This window comes from Schistocerca serialis, chromosome 6 (genome assembly GCF_023864345.2).
Source record: "Schistocerca serialis cubense isolate TAMUIC-IGC-003099 chromosome 6, iqSchSeri2.2, whole genome shotgun sequence".
Taxonomy (NCBI): Eukaryota; Metazoa; Arthropoda; class Insecta; order Orthoptera; family Acrididae; genus Schistocerca; species Schistocerca serialis.
This window is the reverse complement of record NC_064643.1, coordinates 730762388-730789467: the sequence shown is the minus strand read 5'-3', so window position 1 is coordinate 730789467 and position 27080 is coordinate 730762388. Positions and strand designations below refer to the sequence as shown.

The window sequence follows — 27080 nt, the reverse complement described above, 5'->3', positions numbered from 1 at the left end:
TTCAGAAAATAAGTATTCTACTGCCTCTTCAACAGTTTTAAAATAATGTAGAAAGCCATAAAAAAGAAATCCAAAAAGCCCAAAACACATATCGTTTACCACAGAACTGGCCAATGTCCTCAAATGAGGGCAGCAAGTTACACTGGGGCACACAATGCAATAAAGTATTTTAGCCTTCACTAGTACCAAACACTATTACAGTATTACATTAGGCTGCAGCCAGAAAATGACACTGGTCTTACCTTAGATACAGCTCACTAATAAAAATAGAAATAAGCACCAGGCTCCGCAAAACACTCCACTACTTTTAACAATCTTGAACTGAAATATTGTACCAGAGAGATAACGACAGTACCCATTGTTGAAAGAAACCTTACTTCACCACAACATAAGTCAAAAACTGACTGTCCTCAGTTGTGAACAACGGGTGCTAATGAGTTAATGGCTGTATACAAATGGAAGCCTCCAGCTTGCATACCAACCTCAGCCCCTAGTTCAGCAAATTCTTTGAAGCTACCATGACTCGCTCCATTGTTAAGAGATATCACATTTCAACTATGACTCAGAAGCAATCGCAACGAATTACTGCTCTATAAATTCATTACTACAGGTTCATAAATTAAATATTGCAAAATAGGTCAATATTACCACAGCAGCCAACTATTACTATTCCCATAAGATTCTGAATCAAGGGTGCCAAAGTGGTTATGAAACGTTTCAGTATCATTTGTCACAAGAGAAACTCGCAGTCTGTAACTACAGAGTTTGATCCAAAGCAAGAAATGCCCCTGTAGTTTTAATTTTTTTTAGTCAATAAGTTAGGCACCAGTTTCCCAGTGTCACAAAATGTCTATTATCTTCAGCTATTTCAACGGCACTAACAGCTGCAACAGCAGTACACAATTCTAGACTATTCAAGGCGGTGCATTTATGGCTTTCTGGCAGTGTGTATTAACTCATTCAGTAGTTGGGTAACAAGCTCCACGCTAAACTGCTTTGTCATCATGGTGATAAAGCAGCTGAAATCATCATATATATGAACCTGCGTTATCAGCTTCCCATATCAGTTATTATGATTGGGTGTTCAAATTTTGCTCTTATGATTAAATGTATATGGGTGTGGATTACATGCTTTCATTCTTCCAACCCTATCATTAATAAATTGTGAAAATAAGCAATAGAAAAGCTGATATGAAACTTCCTGGCAGATTAAAACTGTGTGCCCGCGAAAGGCAAAGGTCCCGAGTTCGAGTCTCGGTCGGGCACACAGTTTTAATCTGCCAGGAAGTTTCATATCAGCGCACACTCCGCTGCAGAGTGAAAATCTCATTCTGAATAGAAAAGCTGTTATAAACAAATAATTGAGTAGCATAATTTACAGTCATAACTCATTTCAAGTGAAACTGCAACTAATATCTATCATAGTGCACCATTTTTAAAAACTTTAACTGCTCGGCATCACAAATGAGCATTATATGGTTAGTTTCTTCACAGCACCAACTGCCCATCTGCCTGTCCCCCATATGTGCATCATGTAGTGGGGTCTCATTCCATGTAGCACCAGGACTGCATTACTGGTTACAACAAAGACCGCAAACTATTACAGTAAGCAACACACATTTGCCATGGCCATCTCCTTCTCTTCAGTACTCATATTTTGACTACCGTTCCTTTTAAGGACATTTTAACACAATTAGACTGAGAGTGATGGCGGTGTCCAATAATTTTCTGCTGTAAATGATTTGAAAATACATCTGATGATGCAACTTTTAAGTTGTGAAACTGGTTGTACTAACAAAGGAGTATGGAACTATTGCTGTTGTTTTTTTTAACGAGTGCTGTATGTAATACAGGACGTCTCAAAGAGAACGTCAGTGACATGTCTTATAGATAATTTTGACATTTAGTGGCAAATCAATAAGGAAAAGTTTATGGATGTAATGTATTCTGTTTTGGTACCAAAATACATTTAATTTGTTCCACTCTCATTTCATCTAAATACACTTATTTGGCATTTTCCAAAGAAATTTTCAGGTTTTAAGTGGTGTCAAATGTGAGATCAATATTCTTCACACTTACTTGCCCTTCTGGTTTCACTCTTTTTATGCAATCATAATATTTGTCATTTGAATGAGAGCCTGTAAGCAACAATAATTGGAGAAAAGTGAATATGCCCAAGAGCAACCTGGAGGCTTTTTGACTGGTCTGGGTCATGTTGAACACTTCACAGGTTGGGATCCAACAATTTCAATTATTAAGACTTTTAGCAATCTCTCTTCATCAAAGGGGTTTAACTGAAATTGAAAATTATATTCAACTGACAGAATATTATATTTTTTTTGGGGGGGGGGGGGGGGGGGAGGGATGGGGGTGCAGACAGTATTTAAGGTGATGTGATAGTCTGTTACCCTTGTTTATCGCCTTTACAAGGTGACCATCTGCTGCAGAAGATACTAAATTGTCTACACGAAGGTGTAGCATAGTTTATGTTAGCTGCAAATAACTTGTGTTCTGTGTTGGGTACAGAAGAGCAGATGTTCTTCACACACTATTGAGCCATTCTTTCCTGCTTATATGGACATTGTTATGGAATGACAGTAGTTTGGCATAATGAACAAATATTAGCTGAATAGTTACCATACATTCCAGCACAGACTCCAATCTGAATTTTCACTTTCATAGTCCATAATGCAGCTGGGTGGCATTGGCTGTAAATGACACTCCAAGTGAAAAAATTCTTTTATTATTTTCTTTTTAGTTTAAGAACTTGCCGTCACTGAGACCTTTGACAGAATTGAGTGTCCACAATATTTCATTACCATACAGCAGTCTGTTCTGATAATTACTCCTTGATGATTCTAGTATAAATATTCTGAGGGCTAGAGGTGTCGTTAATATGAAACAATTAGTCACTAAATTAAGGAAAACCAGCAATGGCTGCAAGGCATTGCACTGCAAATGTGCCCCTTCCTCAGCTAGGTGAACCTCTTACTGCTAGTGCACACTGAGCAGCTTGTTCTACAAAAGGTTTTCACTTTCACAGACAAAGCACAGTAATGACTGTTCTGTTAATCATTGTAAGTTCTTGCAATTGACATAGACTGAATGAAAGTTTAACTTAAGGATGATGTATTAAATATTTTACTTTTTGCATATTGTTTTCATTTTTACGTTTCCTGCTTTCATCTCTTCATGTCTTTGCAGTGCACTTTTACAGCAATTGCACATTGTCTCTTTGTGTGGATCACTTGAATTATTTGTGGATTTATATCACTTGTAGTTCACAGAATTTCCCTGTTCGCATTTAGCAATCAAAGTTCTTTTGTCGTCATCTTTGCATTTCTCTGTTTTGGGGGTGGAAATAATGACAGGGTTCTCGAGAAAAACATTTTTTAAGTCTATAACAATCAAAAGCTGTGTTACCTAAACATAATGCTTACACTATGATCACAGCAGATGCACCAATGAAGTGAATCGCATCTGCTGAATTAGCTTACCAGTTTGCAGCACACTTAAGAAAGAAATTCAAAAATGATACTGAGAGCTACTGATTTCTAGTGTTCAGCTTGTAGTCGGTGCATCTGCATATTATTAGTATCTTCTCTGTAGTCCCTAAGCCTAGTTACGGAAATGAGAAAGAAAGTCATTGGCTTATATGTTTGGTACTTCAGTCCTGGATCAACTCAGCGGTTACATCTTTGAGACATGAGCTGTGTTCCTCACTTCCAAGCTCATTCAAGAAAACCATCAGCTATGGAAACAGATTCTTCCAGTGGCTAGTATAAATGGCAACATAATAGAATATGTATAGCAACTCTGTGATAGTCCAGTGACTTTCTGAAGGGGCACAGAATTATCCTGCTAAATTCACTTGCTATTTTCTTGGCATTGCTATTAAATAATCTCCGTGATTTTCATGTTAAGTGTGATACTGGGTTATCAAATTAATGGTTTTGAGTCCAGGAAGGTCATTCAATGCAGAAAATATTTTTATGTCTTCAATTACCTATCTTAGCCAGCACTATGGTAATGACAGGACAAAGATCATAGTAGTACCACGCTAGCTCTGTGGTAATGTGGCTGCTGTATGAAGCAACAGCCACATTAGGTGCAGTTTCCAATCTGGCTGTAGGACTAGTATATTTTGTCGGCATTTTTGCTCTTCTGAACACTGCCAGACCGAAAAGCAGCACAGAACTCTCAAGAAAATCTCTACAGTGTATGTCTTCTCATAACCTGCATTCAGTAACTCATACATCAGAAAATGAAAGACTGAATCACTGTGCTTCACAGTCACCATCTCACTCATAACTGACAGTGAAATGGAGTGACAGCCCTATTGCCACGCAAACTTTACCGGCCCCTTCCGAAACAATTCACTTCCTGCCCATTTCCTCTTTTCATTAGTATAAAGCTTGTTCATTTTGCATTTGTACTTGAATACATACAAATTTTTGAAAATGGGTCCATCATTTAGAATAACCTTGTACATACTAACACCAGCAACCTCACAACTGAATCATTATGAAGTTGAAAAATTCTAAAGCAACAGTTTTAGAGAATGTGACAGTGGAACAGACTAAATATTTAGGCACTACAACAAATCCACCGCATTTGTTAGTTTTACTATGTTTATTTCTACTTAAATGATCATTAATCCCCTAATACATGAGCGAGCCATATCCTACGTTTCACAGTTCGTGATGCGATAAGGTGTGCAAGTCCCACTATGTGAGGCAATTACATTGTTCTGGCATAACCACAAGTGCCAGAACAAAGATGAAGAGTGCAAGAGAAGAGAAGGCTGTGAAACAATGTCAGCCAATGGTGTGCTGATTAGGACCGCACCACAACAGGAGCGGCCTCTATAAGAGAAGAATATAAACTCCACTCCTGCCAGCCTCCGCCATCCAGTATCAGCTCAGTATTCAGACAGTATTCGCATAATTGTAGACCGGCACTCGCAGAACAGTTATTAGGATACCTATCGATTGCTTGTTGGGACATTGTCTATAGTGAAGAACATTACTGTTTCCATGTCGCGCATCATTTGCGTCACTTGTTGTTCATTCAAGTTAAGTATTGTCAAATCTGCTTTACCGACATAAAACTATTAATGTTAATAGCTTGAATTGTTGTATAGCATTCGGAGAATGCAGCACCCTTTAGGCACTCTATAAGAGACGAGTGGCAAAGACCCTACATATACCACAAAAGGAAAAGTTTATTGGCAACCCTACAAAAACTCAACACTTGGGTATTAAAAAAGTAATTTAGAGAAAAGTCACCAGACCTAAAAGACAAAGATAACAAAACATAACCACCAACATACTTTCATCAGTTCTGTACCAAACTATTCACATCCTACTAAGTTTCACATTTCTACCACTGAACTGGAAACATTCATCACTACCATGCTCCACTTGTCTCTCAAATATATCTCAGTAAAAAAAAAAAAAAAATTCTCAGTACTTAAGTCCAAAATGAAAAAAATGAATAGTCGCCAAAAAATCAAACACTTCAGTTCTCACAGAAACAATATAGTTCACTTTCTTTTAAGGTCTTCTGACTCCTTGTTATCTACATGATAAGGTATCCTGTAATAACATCAGTTTCTTCTAACTCTCTCAACTTCAAAGTACAAAATTACTGATCAGCCATCACTATCGGTAGCTGCTGCCAAAATGTCTCGCATCTCTGAACTAAATAACAACATTCACCTTCAAAAATGGGAAGCTGCTGTTGAGCTCCACATTGATGCAGAGAAAACACAACTTACAGTTTGACTGCATCCAAAACATAATTTCTTGTTCAATTCCCAAGAATCACAAATTAGTCTTGAGAAACAGATGTACTTCCAAAATTAAAAATTGTGTTGTGCATCTCTGGATCTCTCTGGAGGTGTGTGTGTGTGTGTGTGTGTGTGTGTGTGTGTGTGTGTCCTTGTAGATTGAGGGAGAGAAGGGGGAGGGGGAGGTGGAGGGGTGGGGGAGGGGGAAGGGGAGGAGGGTTTGAGGGGAGAGAGAGCGGTGTTGGGTGAGAGAGGGGTGAGGGGGTGAGAGAGGTGGGTGAGAGAAGTGAGTGGGGGTGAAGAGGGGGTGAGGGGGAGAGAAGGGGAGGGGGAGAGAGGGGGTGAGGGGGAGACATGGGGTGAGGGGGAGAGAGGGGGTGAGGGGGAGACATGGGGTGAGGGGGAGAGAGGGGGTGAGGGGGAGAGAGGGGGTGACGCGGAGAGAGGGGATGACGCGGAGAGAGGGGGTGAGGGGGAGAGAGGGGGTGAGGGGGGGGAGACGGGGTGAGGGACAGAGAGAGGAGGGCAAGGGAGGATGAGAGAGTGGTACAAACAAAAAGGTATTAACGCTTTGACTGCTGGAGATGTGTTAGCTCATCATCCCTCGCTGTTCCCAGCTGTGCCCGACGTGGTTAAGTGCAGCCCTTGGGTTTCGCCTACAGTGCTAAGGATGTGCCACCAGCCTTTTCACCACTAGGGACGAGTTTAGGCGTGCTGAATCACAGCTACCTGAGTGTGACAGTCGTGTAAACACACAGCATTGTCTTTCCGCCCTGCTCTTCCAGTAGCTGTTCAGTAGTCTGACTATAATTTGAGAGTGCTTATATGTTTGTTGATGTGTTCCCTTTTTGCAGAATTCGACTACGCTTCCTGTGTTTTCATCAGTTTTCTTGTTTGCTACAGGAGAAATGTCATATCACCGTGGTTGCATACATAGAGAGATCCTGGATATGCTCACTAGTAGCGGCAGTAAGTGTGAATTATCTGATGTTGCTAGCAGTGATGAGTCCTCCACAGAATCTCAAAGCTGTAGTCCTCAGCCCTTTACATCAGAGAGGAGAGCAAGAAGAACAGACAGCATTTCTCTGAATCTGAGGAATCAGAAAGTGACAGTGAAACAGTTCGGAAGAGAGCATACTTAAGTGGCACGTTTGACAGGAAAGAAACTGATTTCCAGCCATTAAACCATTACTTTGATGAATCGAGTTCAGGACCCAAATGTCAACTAGATGCTGAGCCAAGCATTCTTTCATTTTTTGTGATATTTATGTATGAAGAACTGTTGCAATTTATTGCAGACGAAACAAATTATATTTACATTTACACCAGAGAAAATACCACAGAATCTGTGAATTCTCGACTGCCAAAGTGGAAATACACTGGATTTGAGGAAATGTATTGTTTTATTGCTATTTGCCTTCTAATGGCAAAAGTTAAGAAGTTAAAATTAAGTGATTACTAATCCAGAGATACACTTTTGATCACACCAGTTTTCAGTGAAACCATGTCAAGACCATTCTGGTCTAGTTCTGAGAATGCTACACTTCAGTGATAGCTCTGTGAGTACTGGAGGTGACAGTCTAAAATTAGGACGATTGTTGATGAAGTTCGTAAGACGTTTCATAATTCATTTCGTCCACATCACAAGTTTTGTACAGAGAAAAGTCTCTTGCTGTTCAAAGGACAATTATCTGTTAAGTAATTTATTCCAACCAAGCAAAGAAGATTTGGAATAAAGACATTTGTACTGTGTGACTGTCTTGAGTGGGTATATTTTGGATTTTATTGTATATACAGGTGCAACAAAAGAAATTGGGTTCCACAATTTAGGGAAAAGTAGCGACGTAGTGGCAACTCTTATGGGACTGTATTTGGAACAGGGTCATATTCTAAACTGTCGATAATTTGCACTCCAGCCTGGACCTGTTCCGCTGGCTGGCTTCACAACTATAGAACAGTTGCATGTGGCACTGCTCATAAGAATAAGCGCAACATGCCAAAACTGCAGAAGAAATTAAAACGAGGAGAGACTGAGTTTAAGTGCACTGACAGGATCCTTGCTATCAAGTCGTGTGATAAGAGAGAGGTGTGCATGTTGACCACAAGTCATGCAACACAAATGGTTAAAACAGAGAAGACTGACATAAATACTGGCGAAAAAATAAAGAAACGGCAATGTATTGTAGATTACAATTCAAGTATGGGTGCAATTGACCATTGTGACATGTTACTGAGCTCAGTGGGATCAATGCGTAAGACTGAGAAATGGTACAAGAAATATTTTTTTCACAATTTGGATTTGTGCATTCTAAATGTTCATGCTCTCCACTGGTCGGTAACAGGGCGAAAAATGGCACTCGCAGAGTTTCACCTTTCTCTCGCAAGGGAGAGTGTAGAAAAATATGCTACAGAATGGAAAAAAGCTGATAGGGGAAGGCACTACAATGATGAGAATCCTCTCCAATTCACAGGGAGACATTTTCCGACTGTTATTGTGAGTGAACATTTGCAGAAAACTACACTAACGTGCAGATGTGTGGTTTGCATGAAACAGAAAGTGCACCAGCAAACTAGATACCAATGCAAAACTTGCAACGTTCCATTATGTGTTGTGCCCTGCTTTGAGACTTATCATACAAAGAAGTACTACTAATCATTGGGAACTAAATCTGAAAAAATGTATTGACACTTCTGAACGAATTACTAAAAAAAGGCAAAAAAATGTAAAAAATATATATAAATCTATTTTTAACTTCGCCAGTGCCAGTCCATAGCCTGGATCGAAAACAAGGATGGGAAATAGAAGCAACAGGTGTAAAATTATTCAAACAATGCCCGACTTCTTCATATGTAGAAATTTGCTGGCAAATGAACGGACTTGGTGACTGAGATGGCATAATATCTGTACTGTAGCAAATGTAATTGCGCCAGTATAACAAAACCCATATATTAATCTACATACAATACATTTAAATTATTAACGCGTAACATACACAGTTATATTCTTTTATCCTTAGTAGTACAAATATAGATCACATTCGGCCTACTTGTACAAAACCTGTTTTCCATAACTGATACAAATGCCTTTGACCAACGAGAAATAACATCCTAATATTAAAACTCTGTTCTCAGTGCGATTTTTCTTGCTACTTTTCCTCAGTTGTTAGCCAATATTGGAAATTCAACATATTATTCTGGGGAGGCTGGGGGGCTTAAAGTTGGTTGTTCGAATGAGACTGGCTTTGAAGCATTAATAGAAGACGGTATTTGTAAAAGAAGTGTTGAATATACCTTGCTTTTGTCTTTTCATAAAAATCAACATCTTTTTGACTAATTTGTAGATTATTGGAAAATAGTAGGGAAATAAAAATTTTTATTCCATATCTTTGTGCTGTCAATCTATTGCACTCTAAAATTCATTTTCATCATGTGTTCACTCTACTACAGATGCAAATCAAGTTTACACTGTTTTCGGGCCTGATTTTTGTGCCCACCTTTCATTCCAATTATACAGCTTGGAATGTTTTATAGAACATAGTTTTCTAGCAAAATCAGAACAAAAAAACCACATTTTTTATGTTTTTACAATACCTCCCATTCATTCAGCATTGGAAAGTGCTACGCAAATGAAACTTTATATTACAGAACCATGTGTTGCTAGGTTACTACATGCCAAGTTTCACGTTTGTCACAGCATTAGTCCAGGAGATCCAAAAAGGTAAACTTCGAAATTTTTTTGGGTGCCTATTTTTTTGGCCATCAATATGGCTCTTAAAATTATTTTCATTATTATTCTTAAGAGAACGCATAAAGTTGTACAAGATGGTAAAATTTTATTTCTTTACAAAAACTATTGCCCGAGTTATTACAGTTCAAAGTTGCCAAAAATTCAGGCTGGCTCTGCATTAGTTGTAATCAATCCAGAAGTATTCAGCACAGGGAAGGTTGGGCAGTGCAGGCCGTGCCAGTCCCGGCGGCAGCTCCGAGGGACAGGCACTTAGCACAGGTAGCTGGATTACACCGCAGGCCGCAGCGCCTCAGTGTGCCAAGCAAATGGTGCGCCTCCAGCAGTCAAAGGGTTAAAAGAACAAGTATAATTTCAATGAAACTCACTTCATATTTTTTATTATTTTTGTGAGCCATGTTTAGAACATTCAATCAGTTCCATAGTCTGTCCCTGAGCCAGCACACATTCTGGTGTGCCCTCATCCAGCCAGTCAAGTAAGAAATCCTTACACACAGGGCATAGGCACTTACAGAGTCAGTATCACATACCTCACATTTTCTAATTCAATTATTCACTTCCTCTGTTTGATGCCACATGTCACACCTTGATCCCCCCCCCCCCCCCCCCCAAAGCTCCGAATTGTTCGCTCTTCTGTCTGCAGTGGCCCAAGTTTCTTGCTATCGAGTGTACAGTGCAAATGTCTGATGTCGAAAGGTATCGTTGGTCTTCGCTCTGCATGGTTAAACATTAATTTTCACATAAGTCCATTGCTACTCTGGCAATGTATGCATCAGCTGATCCTTTGATTCTGTTATAATAATATGATTGAGATAATGTAATAGTGTGAAACATTTTTTCTACTTCAGATGAAAGACACTCAGTAAAGTTGGCAATTTTTGCAGAACATGTGATTTTTTGGTATTCCGTCTTCATCACAGTTTTCAATACACACTTTTTTATATAAAAAACTTGTTACTTTTTCTTTCAGGGGTTATTCAATACAGTGCTGCAGCATACAAGCACAGGCTGAGGTTTCACAAAGCAGCATTTTTATATCTTCATAGTAGCCTTCACATGGAACTGCATTAATTACAGATATGTACTGAGTCAGTTCCATTAGCTCCCTTAAAATGGACGATTTGAGACAGAGCGGACAGAATTTAGAAAAACCTATTTTAGTTTCAGTATATTCACTTTTAAAATCTGAATACTACTTCTGCATTTCAAGTATTGGGCCTTGCCTGTTACAGTGCCCATCTCAAAATCTGAACACATTTCATGCAAGCTAAATAAAAATCAGCGATTTTCTTTCTGTTTTTCTTCTTCTCTGTTACCACATTTATCGCACCTTGTAAAATTCCACACTGTTTATTACCCTGATAAAAATTCAGTACCAAACCAGTTACTTGCCGCACTAAGTAATAATAAAATCCAATTACTTTTTTTCTGAGATTAATTTAATGAAGTTGGTATGGTTATATAGTCAGCAACTGACTTTGTTTCTTATTTGTAGCTTGGTGCAAATTGTTCCTTATGTTATCAAGTAGCAAGACCATATCAGAAGCTTTTTTAAAGTTTCACTTCTGCAAATATCTTTTCTTCATCAAGTGTACTTAATTTCAAAGATGAGCATCCAGTTGCATGAAGGTGATATTTTTAGAATTCATAGATCAGAATATATGATTATTAAAATGCAAATATTTGCAGTTTTTTGCTGGGATGATATAGCTTATGCTACTACTTTTTCCTTGGTTAAAAAAATTATTAATTAAATAGGATAGTAACACTGGAATCATAAAGTACTAAATAATTAGTCGTACAAATATTTTAACAATATTTATGAGATGAATGAATAAAACACTGAGCTAAAATTTCCAATGTAGTAGGAAAAATACCACACAGAGAAAAATTCTCTAATTTTATTTTTTCATGTGCTAGCCTAAGCTTTAAAAACTATTTTGGAAAAAAGGTAGGTGTTACTGCATTCCCTTGATTTGATATGCAATGTAATGCTGAACCATACTTAATACAAAATAAAATTTATACACTTTGTTTCCTCCATTGGCAAGTTTATTTAATGATATTTAGTAATTTTGTTTACAAACCCTATGGTTTAGAGTTTATAACACCAAATTTCATACAGAGTGTATGAAAAATTAAAAACTTTTAATTTATTTTCAAAATATTAGCAAATGTCGTCATGGCACTAAAATCATCAAAAGCTTCCAAATTTTGAAAAGCCATTATATGAAAATAGAGAGAGATAAAATTTTAAAATTTGGTATGATTACTTTTCTCTGTAAAGAGAAAAAATAAGTCAAGTTTCATTAAAATCTAAGATGATAGGTAATAAACTGCCTTATTTTTGGTGGAACTGACATGGAATGATCCATCGAGAACAGAAACTAACTCTTTCTAACAACACAAAGAGGAGCTGTAACAACTATCATCACTGGTTACATGCTGCTTCTCAAGAAACTCACCTAGACCAGGTCCGAGTACATTCTCTGGTGCAACCCCTGCTGCTATAGCTGCTGCTGCACCTCCACCTTTGGAACGTTCTGGCTCATGACGAAGACCGGCCATAACAACATGGAGCAGACGATCTGAAGGCGGACAAGGTGGGTCTGCCTGAGCAACTGCTGATAGACCCACAGCCAGACTCTGATGCCCATCATAGAAAAGCTGACTGTACAACAGAAACAAGTTAAAATACATAAACATGTGTGTGGGATATTAAGTAGCTAAATAACAAAGTAGAGACATTCGCAGTGAATGCCTCTTATATTACATACCAAGTGAAAATCCCCTTATAAACATTCTTAATCTAGTAAGTACTATTACCATACCACACTGCTTAATGCACTGCATGAATATAGTGCAGATAACAAAACTACCAACTTAATATAACAGGGCTTAACACACACAATTACTAAAGTAAACTTCATGGTTGAAATCTACATCAACACTCAACAAGTCACTAGACAGTGTGTGGCAGAAGGTACTCCTGGTACCACTATCCAATCCCCCCTTCTCTGTTCCATTTGCAAATGGCATGTGGGAAGTATGACAATTGCAAACCACTGTATTAGCTCTAGTCTAGTTTCTCAAACTTGCTTGTTGTGGTCGTTTTGTGAGATGTACATGAGAGGAAATAACATGCAGTCCAACTCTTCCTAGTGTGTTCGCTCCCAAAATTTCAATAGTAAACCACTCCATGGTGCACAATCCCTCTCTTATAAAATCTGCAACTGGAGGTTGTTGAGCATCTCTGTGATGCTCTCGCACCAAATAAATGATCCAGTGGTGAAATGCACTCCTCTCCATTGGATCTTCTCTATCTCTTCTATTAGTCCCACCCGGGAAGGGTCCCAGAGTGATGAACAATACTCAGTACTCAAGAATAAGTCAAATGAATGTGTGTGAATCACTCCTTCTTGGATTAGTTACATTTCCCCAGGATTCTTTCTATGAATCTCAGTCTAGCATCTATTTTTCCTTTTAGTTGCTTTAAGTGGTCATTCCACTTAAGATTGCTCTATATGGTTACTCTTAGATGTTTTACAGTAGATGATGTTCCCAGCAATTTGTCATAAATAGTGTACTTGTACAGTAGTGGATTTCTTTTCCTACGTATCCAAAATGTGTTACATTTATTTAGATTCAGGGTCGATTGCCGGTTCCTGTACCGCTCATCAACCCTCTGCATTTCCTTCCCCCCAATCACTACAGTCTTCTGATAGTGCTTCCTTCTTGTAGACAACCACATCACCTATGAATTGCCTTACAGAGCTTCTGACATTTTCATCTGGATCATTTACACATACTGTAAATAGTAACAGTCTTATCACACTTCCTTGGGATACTCCTGAAATTACTTTTACACCTTTCAATTTGGTTCCATTATGTGTGACATGTTGAGTTCTCTCTGCAAGGAAGTCTTGAATACGGTTGCAAATGTGGTCCCATACCCAGTGAGACCCCATTTTTGTCACTGATCAGTGTAAAACGCCTTCCTTAAATGTTGTAATATGGCACCAATCTGAGTGCTCATGTCTACAACAGTGTGGGTCTCATGGAGTAACAGAATGAACCGAGTTTGGCAACATCTCGTTTACAGAATCCATGTTGATTTTTTTAAATTTATTTATTTATTTATTTATTTATTTTTTTTTTTTTGAGATTTTTGTTTTCCAAAAATGTCATAACACATAAGCATAAAACATGTTCCATTAATTCAACAGCATATTGATGTCAGTGGATATAGGCCTACAGTTATATGCATCTGTCCTACATCCTTCTTGAAAACAGGAATGACCTGCACTTTTCTCCAGTCGCTAGGAATTCTTCATTGCTCCAGTGACCTAAGAGAAACTGCTGTTAATAGGTGCACAAGTTCCTTCGCATAATTGCTGTAGAATCTTACAGTCATCTCATCTGGTTCTGAAGCATTTCCACTACTAAGTGATAGTAGTGGCCTTTCTGTTAAGTGATCACTTATCTCAATGTCTGCTATTTTGATGTTCATACGATCACAGAGAAGAAGACTGTATTATGATCTTCCACAGTGAAACAATTTCAGAAGACCGAATTCAGTATTTCAGCCTTTTCTCTGTCATCTTCCATTTCGGTATCTATGGTCCCTAAGTGAATGAACAGAGGATTTCAACCCACTCACTGAATTTACATAAGACAAGAAACCTCTTAGGGCTTTTAGTTGGATCGGTTGGCAAACTTTCACTTTCAAAGTCGCTAAAAGCCTGTCTCATTCCTCTCCTTAGAATTATTTTCACTTTATTCAGCTTTTGTTTGTCAGGTAGGTTTTGACTTCTCTTGAATCTGTGATGAAGCTCTCTTTTTTATGTAGCTGTTTTCTAACATGGGTATCAAACAATAGCAGGTCTTTCCCATCCCTACAGACCTTGCTCGGAACATACATGTGTAAGGCATACTGAATGATGCTTTCAATTTTTTTCCTTTGAATTTTACACCTTTGTCCTCAACACTGAATATCTGATGTTGACTCCTCAAATACTCTGCAATTTGTATCCAGTCACCCTTGTTAAGAAAAAATATTTCTTACCTTCCTTAACATTCCTTGTAATACCTATAGTCATAGATGCTATGAATGCTTTATGATAAGTGATGCTCTCGTTTACACTAACTGATTCAGAAAGATCAGATCTCCTTGTTTCTAGAAGCTCTAAGACATTACCTTCACAAGTTAGCTCTCTAACTATCTGCTCGAAGTAATTTTTGGAGAAGATATTCAATAACATCACACAAATCCTCTCTCTGGCACCAGTTTTGACAGCTCGACCCTCCCATTCTATACCTGACAAGCTGAAGTCATGCAATATTACGATAGCATGACCAGGAAACTTATTCATGAAATTCCGCAAGTTCTCTCTGTAGTGTTCAACCACTACAGTTCTTTTATCTAAAACATTAGGTAAAATGTTAGGTTATCTCCACTCCTACTCAATCTGATACTAGATAAAATCATCAAAATATAATAGAAAAAATAGCTAGAATAAATATGGAAACAAAAACTAAAAGAATCAATGTAAAATGTCTTGACTTTGCTGATGTCATACCAATGAAATTAGGTAACACAGGCATATCACAGCCTCTTTCATCACCAATGGTAGAATATATTAGGTTGGGGCATAAGTTCACAGTGTTTGTGTTTCACATGTTGGTGTTCCGGTTGCTATATGTTTATTTATCAACTGTCATTTTTATTTGTAATTCTTCGAGGTAATGAAAGGAGCTGTGGACACTACGAAACGGAGTTCCAAATGGAGAAATTGGAACATTTTCGACATATTCTTAAGTCTGAGTTCAACAGAGGGGTTACAGCATGGGATGCAGCCAGAAACATTTGTGCCACGTGTGAGGATAATGTAACTGGATGGAGCACAGTAAGAAAATGGTTTTATCCTTATTAGGAGGATCATTCTAACATTAGTGACACTCAAAAATCAGGAAAACCTTTGGGATTTGATGACGATCATTTATGTGCATTAATCCACAATGCCCCCCCATGAACCATGGACCTTGCCATTGGTGGGGAGGCTTGCGTGCCTCAACGATACAGATAGCCGTACCGTAGGTGCAACCACAACGGAGGGGTATCTGTTGAGAGGCCAGACAAATGTGTGGTTCCTGAAGAGGGGCAGCAGCCTTTTCAGTAGTTGCAGGGGCAACAGTCTGGATGATTGACTGATCTGGCCCAGTAACACTAACCAAAACTGCCTTGCTGTTTTGGTACTGCGAATGGCTGAAAGCAAGAGGAAACTACAGCTGTAATTTTTCCCGAGGGTATGCAGCTTTACTGTATGATTAAATGATGATGGCGTCCTCTTGGGTAAAATATTCCAGAGGTAAAATAGTCCCCCATTTGGATCTCCGGGCGGGGACTAATCAAGAGGATGTAGTATTCAAGAGAAAGAAAACTGGCGTTCTACGGATCGGAGCGTGGAATGTCAGATCCCTTAATCGGACAGGTAGGTTAGAAAATTTAAAAAGGGAAATGGATAGGTTAAAGTTAGATATAGTGGGAATTAGTGAAGTTTGGTGGCACGAGGAACAAGACTTCTGGTCAGGTGACTACAGGGTTATAAACACAAAATCAAATAGGGGTAATGCAGGAATAGGTTTAATAATGAATAGGAAAATAGGAATGCGGGTAAGCTACTACAAACAGCATAGTGAACGCATTGTTGTGGCCAAGATAGACACGAAGCCCACGCCTACTACAGTAGTACAAGTTTATATGCCAACTAGCTCTGCAGATGATGAAGAAATTGATGAAATATATGATGAGATAAAAGAAATTATTCAGGTAGTGAAGGGAGACGAAAATTTAATAGTCATGGGTGACTGGAATTCAACAGTAGGAAAAGGAAGAGAAGGAAACATAGTAGGTGAATATGGATTGGGGCTAAGAAACGAAAGAGGAAGCCGCCTGGCAGAATTTTGCACAGAGCATAACTTAATCATAGCTAACACTTGGTTCAAGAATCATGAAAGAAGGTTTTATACATGGAAGAACCCTGGAGATTCTAAAAGGTTTCAGATAGATTATATAATGGTAAGACAGAGATTTAGGAACCAGATTTTAAATTGTAAGACATTTCCAGGGGCAGATGTGGACTCTGACCACAATCTATTGGTTATGAACTGTAGATTAAAACTGAAGAAACTGCAAAAAGGTGGGAATTTAAGGAGATGGGACCTGGATAAACTGAAAGAACCAGAGGTTGTACAGAGTTTCAGGGAGAGCATAAGGAAACAATTGACAGGAATGGGGGAAAGAAATAAAGAAGAAGAAGAATGGGTAGCTTTGAGGAATGAAATAGTGAAGGCAGCAGAGGATCAAGTAGGTAAAAAGATGAGGGCTAGTAGAAATCCTTGGTTAACAGAAGAGATACTGAATTAACTTGATGAAAGGAGAAATTACAAAAATGCAGTAAGTGAAGCAGGCAAAAAGGAATACAAACGTCTCAAAAATGAGATCGACAGGAAGCGCAAAATGGCTAAGCAGGGATGGCTAGAGGACAAAGGTAAGGATGTAGAGGCTTATCTCAAGAGGGGTAAGATAGATACTGCCTACAGGAAAATTAAAGAGACCTTTGGAGAAAAGAAAACCACTTGCATGAATATCAAGAGCTCAGATGGAAACCAAGTTCTAAGCAAAGAAGGGAAAGCAGAAAGGTGGAAGGAGTATATAGAGGGTTTATACAGGGGCGATGTTCATGAAGACAATATTATGGAAATGCAAGAGGAGGTAGATGAAGATGAAATGGGATATATGATACTGCGTGAAAGAGTTTGACAGAGCACTGAAAGACCTAAGTCGAAACAAGGCCCCGGGAGTAGACAACATTCCATTAGAACTACTGACAGCCTTGGGGGAGCCAGTCCTGACAAAACTCTACCATCTGGTGAGCAAAATGTATGAGACAGGCGAAATACCCTCAGACTTCAAGAAGAATGTACTAATTCCAATCCCAAAGAAAGCAGGTGTTGACAGATGTGAAAATTACCGAACTATCAGTTTAATAAGTCACAGCTGCAAAATACTAACACGAATTCTTTACAGACGAATGGAAAAACTGGTAGACGCTGGCCTCGGGGAAGATCAGTTTGGATTCCGTAGAAATGTTGGAACACGTGAGGCAATACTGACCCTACGACTTATCTTAGAAGAAAGATTAAGGAAAGGCAAACCTACGTTTCTAACATTTGTAGACTTAGAGAAAGTGTTTGATAATGTTGACTGGAATACTCTCTTTCAAATTCTAAAGCTGGCAGGGGTAAAATACAGGGAGCGAAAGGCTATACACAATTTGTACAGAAACCAGATGGCAGTTATAAGAGTCGAGGGGCATGAATGGGAAGCAGTGGTTGGGAAGGGAGTGAGACAGAGTTGTAGCCTCTCCCCGATGCTATTCAATCTGTATATTGAGCAAGCAGTAAAGGAAACAAAAGAAAAGTTCGGAGTATGTATTAAAATCCATGGAGAAGAAATAAAAACTTTGAGGTTTGCCGATGACACTGTAATTCTGTCAGAGACAGCAAAGGACTTGGAAGAGCAGTTGAACGGAATGGACAGTGTCTTGAAAGGAGTGTATAAGACGAACATCAACAAAAGCAAAACGAGGATAATGGAATGTAGACGAATTAATTCAGGTGATGCTGAGGGAATTACATTAGGAAATGAGACACTTAAAGTAGTAAAGGAGTTTTGTTATTTGGGGAGCAAAATAACTGATGATGGTCGAAGTAGAGAGGATATAAAATGTAGACTGGCAATGGCAAGGAAAGTGTTTCTGAAGAATAGAAATTTGTTAACATCGAGTATTGATTTAAGTGTTAGGAAGTCGTTTCTGAAAGTATTTGTATGGAGTGTAGCCATGTATGGAAGTGAAGCATGGACGATAAATAGTTTAGACAAGAAGAGAATAGAAGCTTTCGAAATGTGGTGCTACAGAAGAATGCTGAAGATTAGATGGGTAGATCACACAACTAATGAGGAGGTATTGAACAGAATTGGGGAGAAGAGGAGTTTGTGGCACAACTTGACTAGAAGAAGGGATCGGTTGGTAGGACATGTTCTGAGGCATCAAGGGGTCACCAGTTTGGTACTGGAGGGCAGCATGGAGGGTAAAAATCGTAGAGGGAGACTAAGAGATGAATACACTAAGCAGATTCAGAAGGATGTAGGCTGCAGTAGGTACTGGGAGATGAAGAAACTTGCACAGGATAGAGTAGCATGGAGAGCTGCATCAAACCAGTCTCAGGACTGAAGACAGCAACAACAACAATCCACAATGACCCACATCCGTGTACTTGAGAACTGGCAAATGTGATGAACTGTAATCATTTCACCATCATGTGACATTTGCATGGAATGGGAAAGGTTCAAAAATCGGGTGTAAGGGTACCACATGCTCTAAGCCAAATCACAAAAATTAGTGGGTGACCAGATGTGCATCTGTCCTTGCTTGTCATCAATTGACTCATGAACAACACCGACCATTCCTATCTTGTGTCGTTAATGATGACCAGAAATGGTGTCTTTATGCAAACATATGAAAAAGCCTATCCCCAACATTATTCAATCTGCACATTGAGTGAGTAGTAAATGAAACGAAAGAAAATTTCGATTAGGAATTAAAGTCCAGGGAGAAGAAATAAAAACTTTAAGGTTTGCCGATGACATTGTAATTTTGTCAGGGACAGTGAAGGAGTTGGATGAGCAGATGAATGGAATGGAAAATGTCTTGAAAGAAGGATATACAGTGAACATCAAAAAAAGCAAAACAAGAATAATGGAATGTAGTCCAATTAAATCAGGTGATGCTGAGGGAATTAGATTAGAAAATGAGACACTTAAGGTAGTAGAAGAGCTTTGTTATTTGGGCAGCAAAATAACTGATTATGGCCAAAATAGAGAGGATATAAAATGGCAATTGCAAGAAAAGTGTTTCTGAAGAAGAGAAATTTGTTAACATCAAGTATAAATTCATGTAAGCGAGTGAAACATGGATGATAAACAGTTCAGGCAAGAAGAGAATGGAAGTTTTTGAAATGTGGTGCTACAGAAGAATGCTGAAGATTAGATGTGTAGATCATGTAACTAACATGCAGGTATGGAATAGAATCAGAGACAAGAAATTTGCAGCATAGCTCGATCAAATGAGGGGATCGGTTAATAGGATACATTCTGAGACATCAAGGGATCACCAATTCAGTATTGGAGGGAAAGGGAGACCAAGAAATGAATACAGCAAGCAGATTCGGAAAGTGGTAGGTTGTAGAAGTTATTCAGAGATGAAGAGGCTCACAGAGGATGGATTAGGATGGAGAGCTGCATCAAACCAGTCTTTGGACTGAAGACCACGACTACCACCACCACCACCACCAACACAACAACAACAGCAACAACACAGAAAAGCAAGGAATGACTGAGCCCAAACAAAGCTGTTGCCCTGTACAAAGACCTGTGGACATCCACCAAAAGATAATGTTTTGCATCTGGTGGAAGAGTGACACTGCACTGGACTACAAATTGCTTCCCCAAGCATCACTGCTGACATTTGTTGTTAACAACTGAGACGTATTGCGGATGCAATACAAGAACAACAACCAGGAAGACTGTGTGAAGTGATGCTACTCCACGATAATGTCCACCCATATTATGCTAGACTAACGAAAAACACTATACAGGAGTTGGGCTGTGAAGCTATTCCGAACCACCTCATTCACCTGTCTTGCACCCTCAGATTTTCACCTTTTCTGCTGTCTATCTATCGAGGATTACTAATCAAGATGTCCTAAGAAGAATGGGAAAGGAAAAAGAATTAATTAAAATTATTAAAGTAAGGAAGCTACAATATTTAGGCCATGTTATTAGGGGAGTAAATTACAAAATATTGCAAATAATACTAGAAGGGAAAATTTGTGGGAAGAGAACGAGGGGTAGAAGACGGACATCCTGGATTGACAATTTAAAAAATTGGTACAACTGTTCAACGTCAGAACTCCTTAGATCAGCCAAATCAAGATCAGAAATTGCCATGATGACAGCCAACCTTCTTAGAGGAGACGGCACATGAAGAAGAAGATCAAACAATCTTAAGGAACTTCCTTTCCAGATGAAAATGCACTCCAAACATGGCTCAATGAGTCCTTTGCCTCAAAACCATGTGATTTCTTCAGTTGCGGATCCAGAAAGTTACCCCAGTGTTGACAGACTGTTGTAAATAGTGAAGGAGAACACATTATTGCTGATTTAAGTCTGTTGTGTGTATCTGTTGTTTCTATCAAACTTATGAAAACTGGTACGAGCTTTAGCACCAGTTCAAAAGCAATAAACCAATCCACAATAAAATGACGCTCCAAATTACCATGTTTTCTGAGTTACAGGTTTTCAGAAGCACTAATATCATCTACATTAATATATTATGAGGAAGTACCAAGAGTTATTATAACAATTGGAACAATTTACTGGTTCAGTAAACCATTAAAGAAGCAACAATGTTGTATCTCAAGAAATTACTGGAAAAATTTAGCTCTGGACATCAGCATGTATAGGAACTGTGGACACACATAAATAATGCGACAGGGGGTAATTGGAAGTGTCCGATTCCACCCATTGCTTTGACCCATGACATAATGGTGTTGTGTGTGACTATGTTTTTAGGTTGGTTCGTATTTGTAGATGTCACATTGCTCTATTTGATGGTGCCCTCTGGTGGTGGATGTTGACATGTTGAGTTTAACATGTGGCATTGGGCTCATTTGAGACCTGATTATCACTGTGGTAACGGGGGTATGAGTCTCGGTAACCAATGTGATGAGGATCGGGAAGTCTTTGCTTTGTTTGCAATGAATTATTTGTGTTCTCTTTCCTTGGCTAATACCAGAATATGTTAGATGTCACACTTGTGGGTAGTGTATGAAGTTGACGAGAGTTACGGCGTCGCGGATCAGGAACCTATACATGTGGCACTGTCGACGCAAGAATATCTGGTGTTTGATATGGCATGGTAACTGGTTCAAGAAATCAAGGTTGGCCAAAGGGTAGACTGTTTTACTTATGTATTACTTTTCTATAGGTCCTCCTGGAGTTTTTGTGTGCATCAGACTGATGTGAGTGTTAGAACTATTTTATATTGGTTTTCTTTTTGTTGTGAGGTGTGTTCAGAGTACATCAAGTACAGGGGGATGTGGGTGGGCCAGGTGTTGTTGAAATTGATGATTCACAGTTTGGTAAGAGGAAGTATGGGGCACTTCTCGAGTTGGTTTGTGTGTGTGGGGAGGCTGTTATTTCGAGAGGGGGGTACATAGATTGTGTTTTTAGGGTTTTGCGGGGTCTTCGTAAGAGGGAACTAGTGGTGCTCATTGAGGAATATACCGAGGAGGGTAGTACTGTTATATCAGATGCATTTTCGTCGTAAAGCAGTTATAAACATTTAGTAGTTAACCATAGTATTCAGTTTAAAGATCATGACACTGGGATTTGTACTAATACCATAGGGGGGGGGGGGGGGGGGATGGGGTTCTGTGGGACAATTAAATCAGTTATAGGGAAGAGGTGCTCTTCCAACCTGCAATCTCATTTAGATTATTAGTATTGCTGGCGGAACAGCGTCCCTGACCTTTTTTTTTTTAGGCTTGAGGTGAGGATGTGTAGGCTGAATGTGGTGAGTTGAGGGGCTGTGTGTGTGTGAGGGGGTAGGATTGTGCATATTGTTTATATGGTTAATGGAGCAGGTTACGGGTTGGGGAGAAGGGTGGAGGTGTTTAGAGATTATGTTAGAGATGACCAGTTTGTTCGCCTCTTCTTAAAAGAAAAAAACGTTGTGTGTGTGTGTGCACACACGCACCCCAACTTATCAGGTAAATAATTTTTGTTTTGGTTTTATTCCATAGTAATTTTGACTGTTGCATATTTATGGTATTTTGGTTCTGTGTTAGTTGAACTAGTAAATGTGGGCGTTTTTCAGTTGGCAGGGTTCTATTTTGGTGGTGTTTTGCAAATTATGTAAGTGTACAAAGCTTGTGGCTGTGATTTTTTTTTTTTTTTTTTTTTTTTCTCCTTCGGTTTGCTAGTATGTATTGACAGATGCTTTTAAGCAACAAAGATAAAGGGAAATATCCAATTCCACTTTTCAGAGTTGTAAGTCTTGGTTTTTTTTTTTTTTGGTATTGTGGGCTTCGTTTGATCTATATAGGTTGAGTGAAGTGTATGATTCCTGGTGGTGTTGTAGCTGTAGCATTATGTCGTAAGTTGAGATTTTTTTGTAATATTTATTTTGGGATGGTGCAGTGTTTTTCATTGTTCTATATTTACCTTGTCCCTGTCCAAAACCCACTATTTCCCACAGTTGCCCTGTTACTTTCATTTTAGTGTTGGAGTGGGACATTCTTGAATCATTTTTATTTTTGTTCGTGTCTGTTGGCATGTGTATGTAGTGACAATATTGTCGCCATTTAGTATACGCTGGAAGTAGGCGTTTCTCCCATAGTGATGATGTTGCGGATCAAAGCAGATGGATAGAATCAGATGCTTCCCTAATGCCTGCAATCTGTACAACCTTCTGAAGAAGGGCACTAAGTCTACGAAACCGGTAAAAAAACTAAATTTCTTTTATGTAAATGGTTGCTGATTGTTTCAATATATGTAACTACAGTTGCTGAGGGTGGATAAAATACAAAATTAACAGATGAGTTGGACCCTCTGTTAACCATAATAAACAGCACATCCCTCTAACAAACTGCGCACAAATCTTGGAAGGAAGCAAGGTCTCAGCTATCTACATGAAAGGTAATAGAGTTGATCCACACATGGAATATCACTGATCCTCTGTTGTAGAATCTTAGAGCATATTCTGTGCTCAAACATAATGAGCTCTTTCGAAATAATTACCTCCTCGAAAAGAAACCACCACAGTTTCAGAAGATATTGATAACACAATAGATGAATCGCACTTTTCTGGTGTAATGTTCTGAATTCCATTAATCAAGGCAATCCTGTGGACACAGTAGCTCCTAATTTACGAAAAGCGTTTGGCTCTGTACCTTCCCAACGCTCATCAACTACAACGATCGTAGGGTTTGTCACAAGAAATTTGTGATGAATGAGGAATTTTTGGTATCAAGGATGCAGCAAAATGGAGATGCAGTCCATGGAAGTATGTTTGAACCCTTTCTGTTCATGTCATATATTTATGACCCTGGAAGCAATATTAATACTAGCCTCAGACTTTTAGAAGATGATGCAATTATCTATAATGGAGCACTGTCTGCAAAAAGCTACATATATATTCTGATCTTAATAAGATTTTGAAATGTGCAGAGATTAACAACTTGTTTTAAATTCAGAATGTAAAACTATGCACACCACAAAAAGAAAAAAACGTAGAAACTTATGTTTACAAAATCAGTGAGCCTTAATTTTAATTAGCCTACTCAAATCATGCAAGTACCTGGTTGTAAGTTACAAAAGGTGTTTGAAATGGAGTGAATACACAGACCCAATCATATGTGAAACAGGTCGCAGACTTTAGTTTTTTGGTAGGGCATTGGGATGTTGCCTGCATGACCAGATCCGGGTTAAGGCCAAAGTGACCCAAGCTGAGAGGGGCACCACACATTTGAGGACATATCACAATTATCAGTGGCCACGTGTGAAAACTTATTGAGACAGGAATCTGGGCCGCCCAGGTGCAAGAACTGTCTACAGTGTGCATCACAATTAGTACCAAAAACTGACACAGGTGAAAGTGTTCAAGGGAAAACGGGTGCCAAATGATAAGTTGTTTACGTGGAAAAATGTTCTCGGACCAGCCCTGTGAATAACAATTAGGAGTCCAATACTGCCCAAGTGTGTGAACTACAACTATCCTCCAGAAGTGTACTTACAATGTATCAGTGAGCAGTACTATGTGAATAATATAGGAATTTACTACATGCCTCTACCCATCACTCCCACAGCGACTAAGATTCAACTAATTACAGTTTGCACAGAGACATTTAAGCAGTCATTCTTCCCAAACTCCATTTCTGAATGGAATTCAAAGAAACCTGTATATATCGTACGAGGAAAGTAGCCTATCCTTCACTATGCACTTCACAGTAGTTTGCACTGTATGAATTTCTATGTAGTGTCAAAGCTAGAAAAGCTATTAATGAAAAATCTTCAGAATAATGAGCTAGATTTATCTGCTGTCAGCAGCCAGCAATTTACATAGCTTGCAGGTTTCTCTTCCTTCTGTTTCTAATGGCGAAGTTAAATTGCATGTTGTGAATGGATACTCTGCAAATCAGTAGGCTATAAAAAGCATAGCTCAGGGCTATTATTCTTCATTTCAGTTTTATTCGTATACGAGGTGCAGGACAAATGACTACTTATCTTCTGTCCACTGTCACTATCGCATTGTTATAAGTGGTTATCTTTGCAGGAGTGAAACTAATGGACCATAGAAAACTGTATGTTCGGTCCTGACAATAAGATCTTCAAATTTACCAAGGTTGTTTTCACGAAATATACTGAATTACTTTTCTAGATACACACAACTGTACAAAGGCATATACTGAAAACTAATTATCAGATAAAGTACCAAGTTCAGATATTGTTCTTTACTAACTGTACACTGCAACACTTTTTACAATGTAATACTTCCATATAAATAGCTGTGCCATTGGCAAAATGTTAACTAATATTACCTGTGAAATCAGAAATCTATAAGTAGCAATGGCCCTACCGAACATTTTCTGTCTGCGGGTGTGTCCACAGTCAGTAAAACACAACGAAATTGGTTTTGATCAAGTCACAAACCTAATAGGGTGACAAATCCTAACATGTATCTACCAGGTGTCAGTGTGGCATGTGAACAAAATTTTGCTGCCCAATCTCTTTGGTAGCAAGTAAGTTTCAATTAACGTCTGGTTAACTGTACTTCTCAAATACACTTGGTACAAAGTGTGCATCTGACGATTTTTCCTAGGGAGTTTTCTGATATTGCTTATGTAGTAGATGGATTTGTATCAGCTTTCATAATTCTGTTACGTGCTTAAATTTATAGAGCTCGATCAAATGCTAGCTTGAACTAGGCCCCAGTTTCATTGCGTGTTCATTGCCGAAACTAAATAATTTTTGATAATGAATGACAACATTATTTAAATGTCACTGCTTGTTTTGGACTGTGAACTTTAAGCATTGCTGTTGTATTCTGACAACTCGTATGTGTGCATCAGATATCTGAAACGATAGCCAGAAATGTTTCTGTGAGACTGAACAACAAACAAAACAAATATCACAGCTTCTCTGAGCAAAATACTCCGTATCACAAGAGACCACGTAAAACATAATTCTATATCTGTTTATTTTTGAAATATTCCGCTAAAATGTGATAATGAACTACTTGATGCAACATTCCATACACATCATATACCATCATCAACAAACCTTATCATCAAGCGATACAGAAGATCGCGAGTTTTTATAATATTCTTCGGATCAACAGTTTCGCTCATCTCTGTTTGTATTTGGAACGCCAACAACACGCGGCAACAATGCACACCAATGACAACAACGAAGATAAACTACTGCATTAGTCTGGTGTACATATAATGCGACAAGCGAGCTATCGTTACATGTTGCTCCCAAAACCGACTTCGTAATGCGATTTCACAATAACGATTTTGGTTGCTCTTGTAAACACTCCAAAATCGATTCTGGAAATTCGTTTCTAGCTCCCACTTCCACAGCCAATTTTCGCATCCACGCACATCCATTATTGAAAGGTGCCTCGGTTGTCAAGTTACATCTTGTTCTCAAAATATTCGGTTAATATGCGTAGGATGACTCATTGTTCTCAGCAGGAGACACAGAAAAATTAGACTGAGCATGAAACTGTCTACCTTTATCGTTGAAGTGAAGATAAATAGCGATAGTGCTGACTAAATCAGGAACGGGAACAGCTGTTAGTCAGTTGCATGTTTCATTGATCATTGCACGATAGATCGGAATGGTGTTTTTTAGATTAGATTAGATTTGCTTTCATTCCAATTGATCCGTAGTGAGGAGGTCCTCCAGGATATGGAACATGTCAGGAAAACAACAATACATGACAAATATTTACAACTAAAACAAATAAGCTGATGTACCATTCCACAGGTCCCAAGTGGAATGATCGTCATTTTTTACTGACACTATATGAAAGTCATTTTACAAATACTAATGCACTGAATTTAAAATAAAAAGTTTTTCTATTTATTTATAAGGTAATAAACATGCAATACAACTACTATCATACTTATTTACAATGAATACATTACTGCACTGAAATGGTGCAGAAGTTAGATTGTACTTACACACACACACACACACACACACACACACACACACACACACACACACACACACACACACACATTTACAATGAACACATTACTGCACTGAAATTGCGCAGACGTTATATATATATATATATATATATATATATATATATATATATATATATATACACAAATCAGTTGGTTTTA

At 38.6% G+C, this 27080-nt stretch overlaps 1 protein-coding gene across 1 annotated transcript in view; it reads right to left on the bottom strand.

The window, feature by feature from the left end:
• Positions 1-26155, bottom strand: part of LOC126484520 (cleavage stimulation factor subunit 1) — a 190634-nt gene extending 164479 nt beyond the window's left edge. The window contains exons 1-2 of the mRNA XM_050108068.1: positions 26002-26155; positions 12002-12207 (exon numbers count right to left, since the gene is read on the bottom strand). Of these exons, the coding sequence (XP_049964025.1) occupies positions 12002-12207; positions 26002-26069 (274 nt within the window). The 5' untranslated portion in view covers positions 26070-26155. The remainder of the gene's footprint in view (positions 1-12001; positions 12208-26001) is intronic.
• Between the last annotated feature and the right edge of the window lie 925 nt (positions 26156-27080).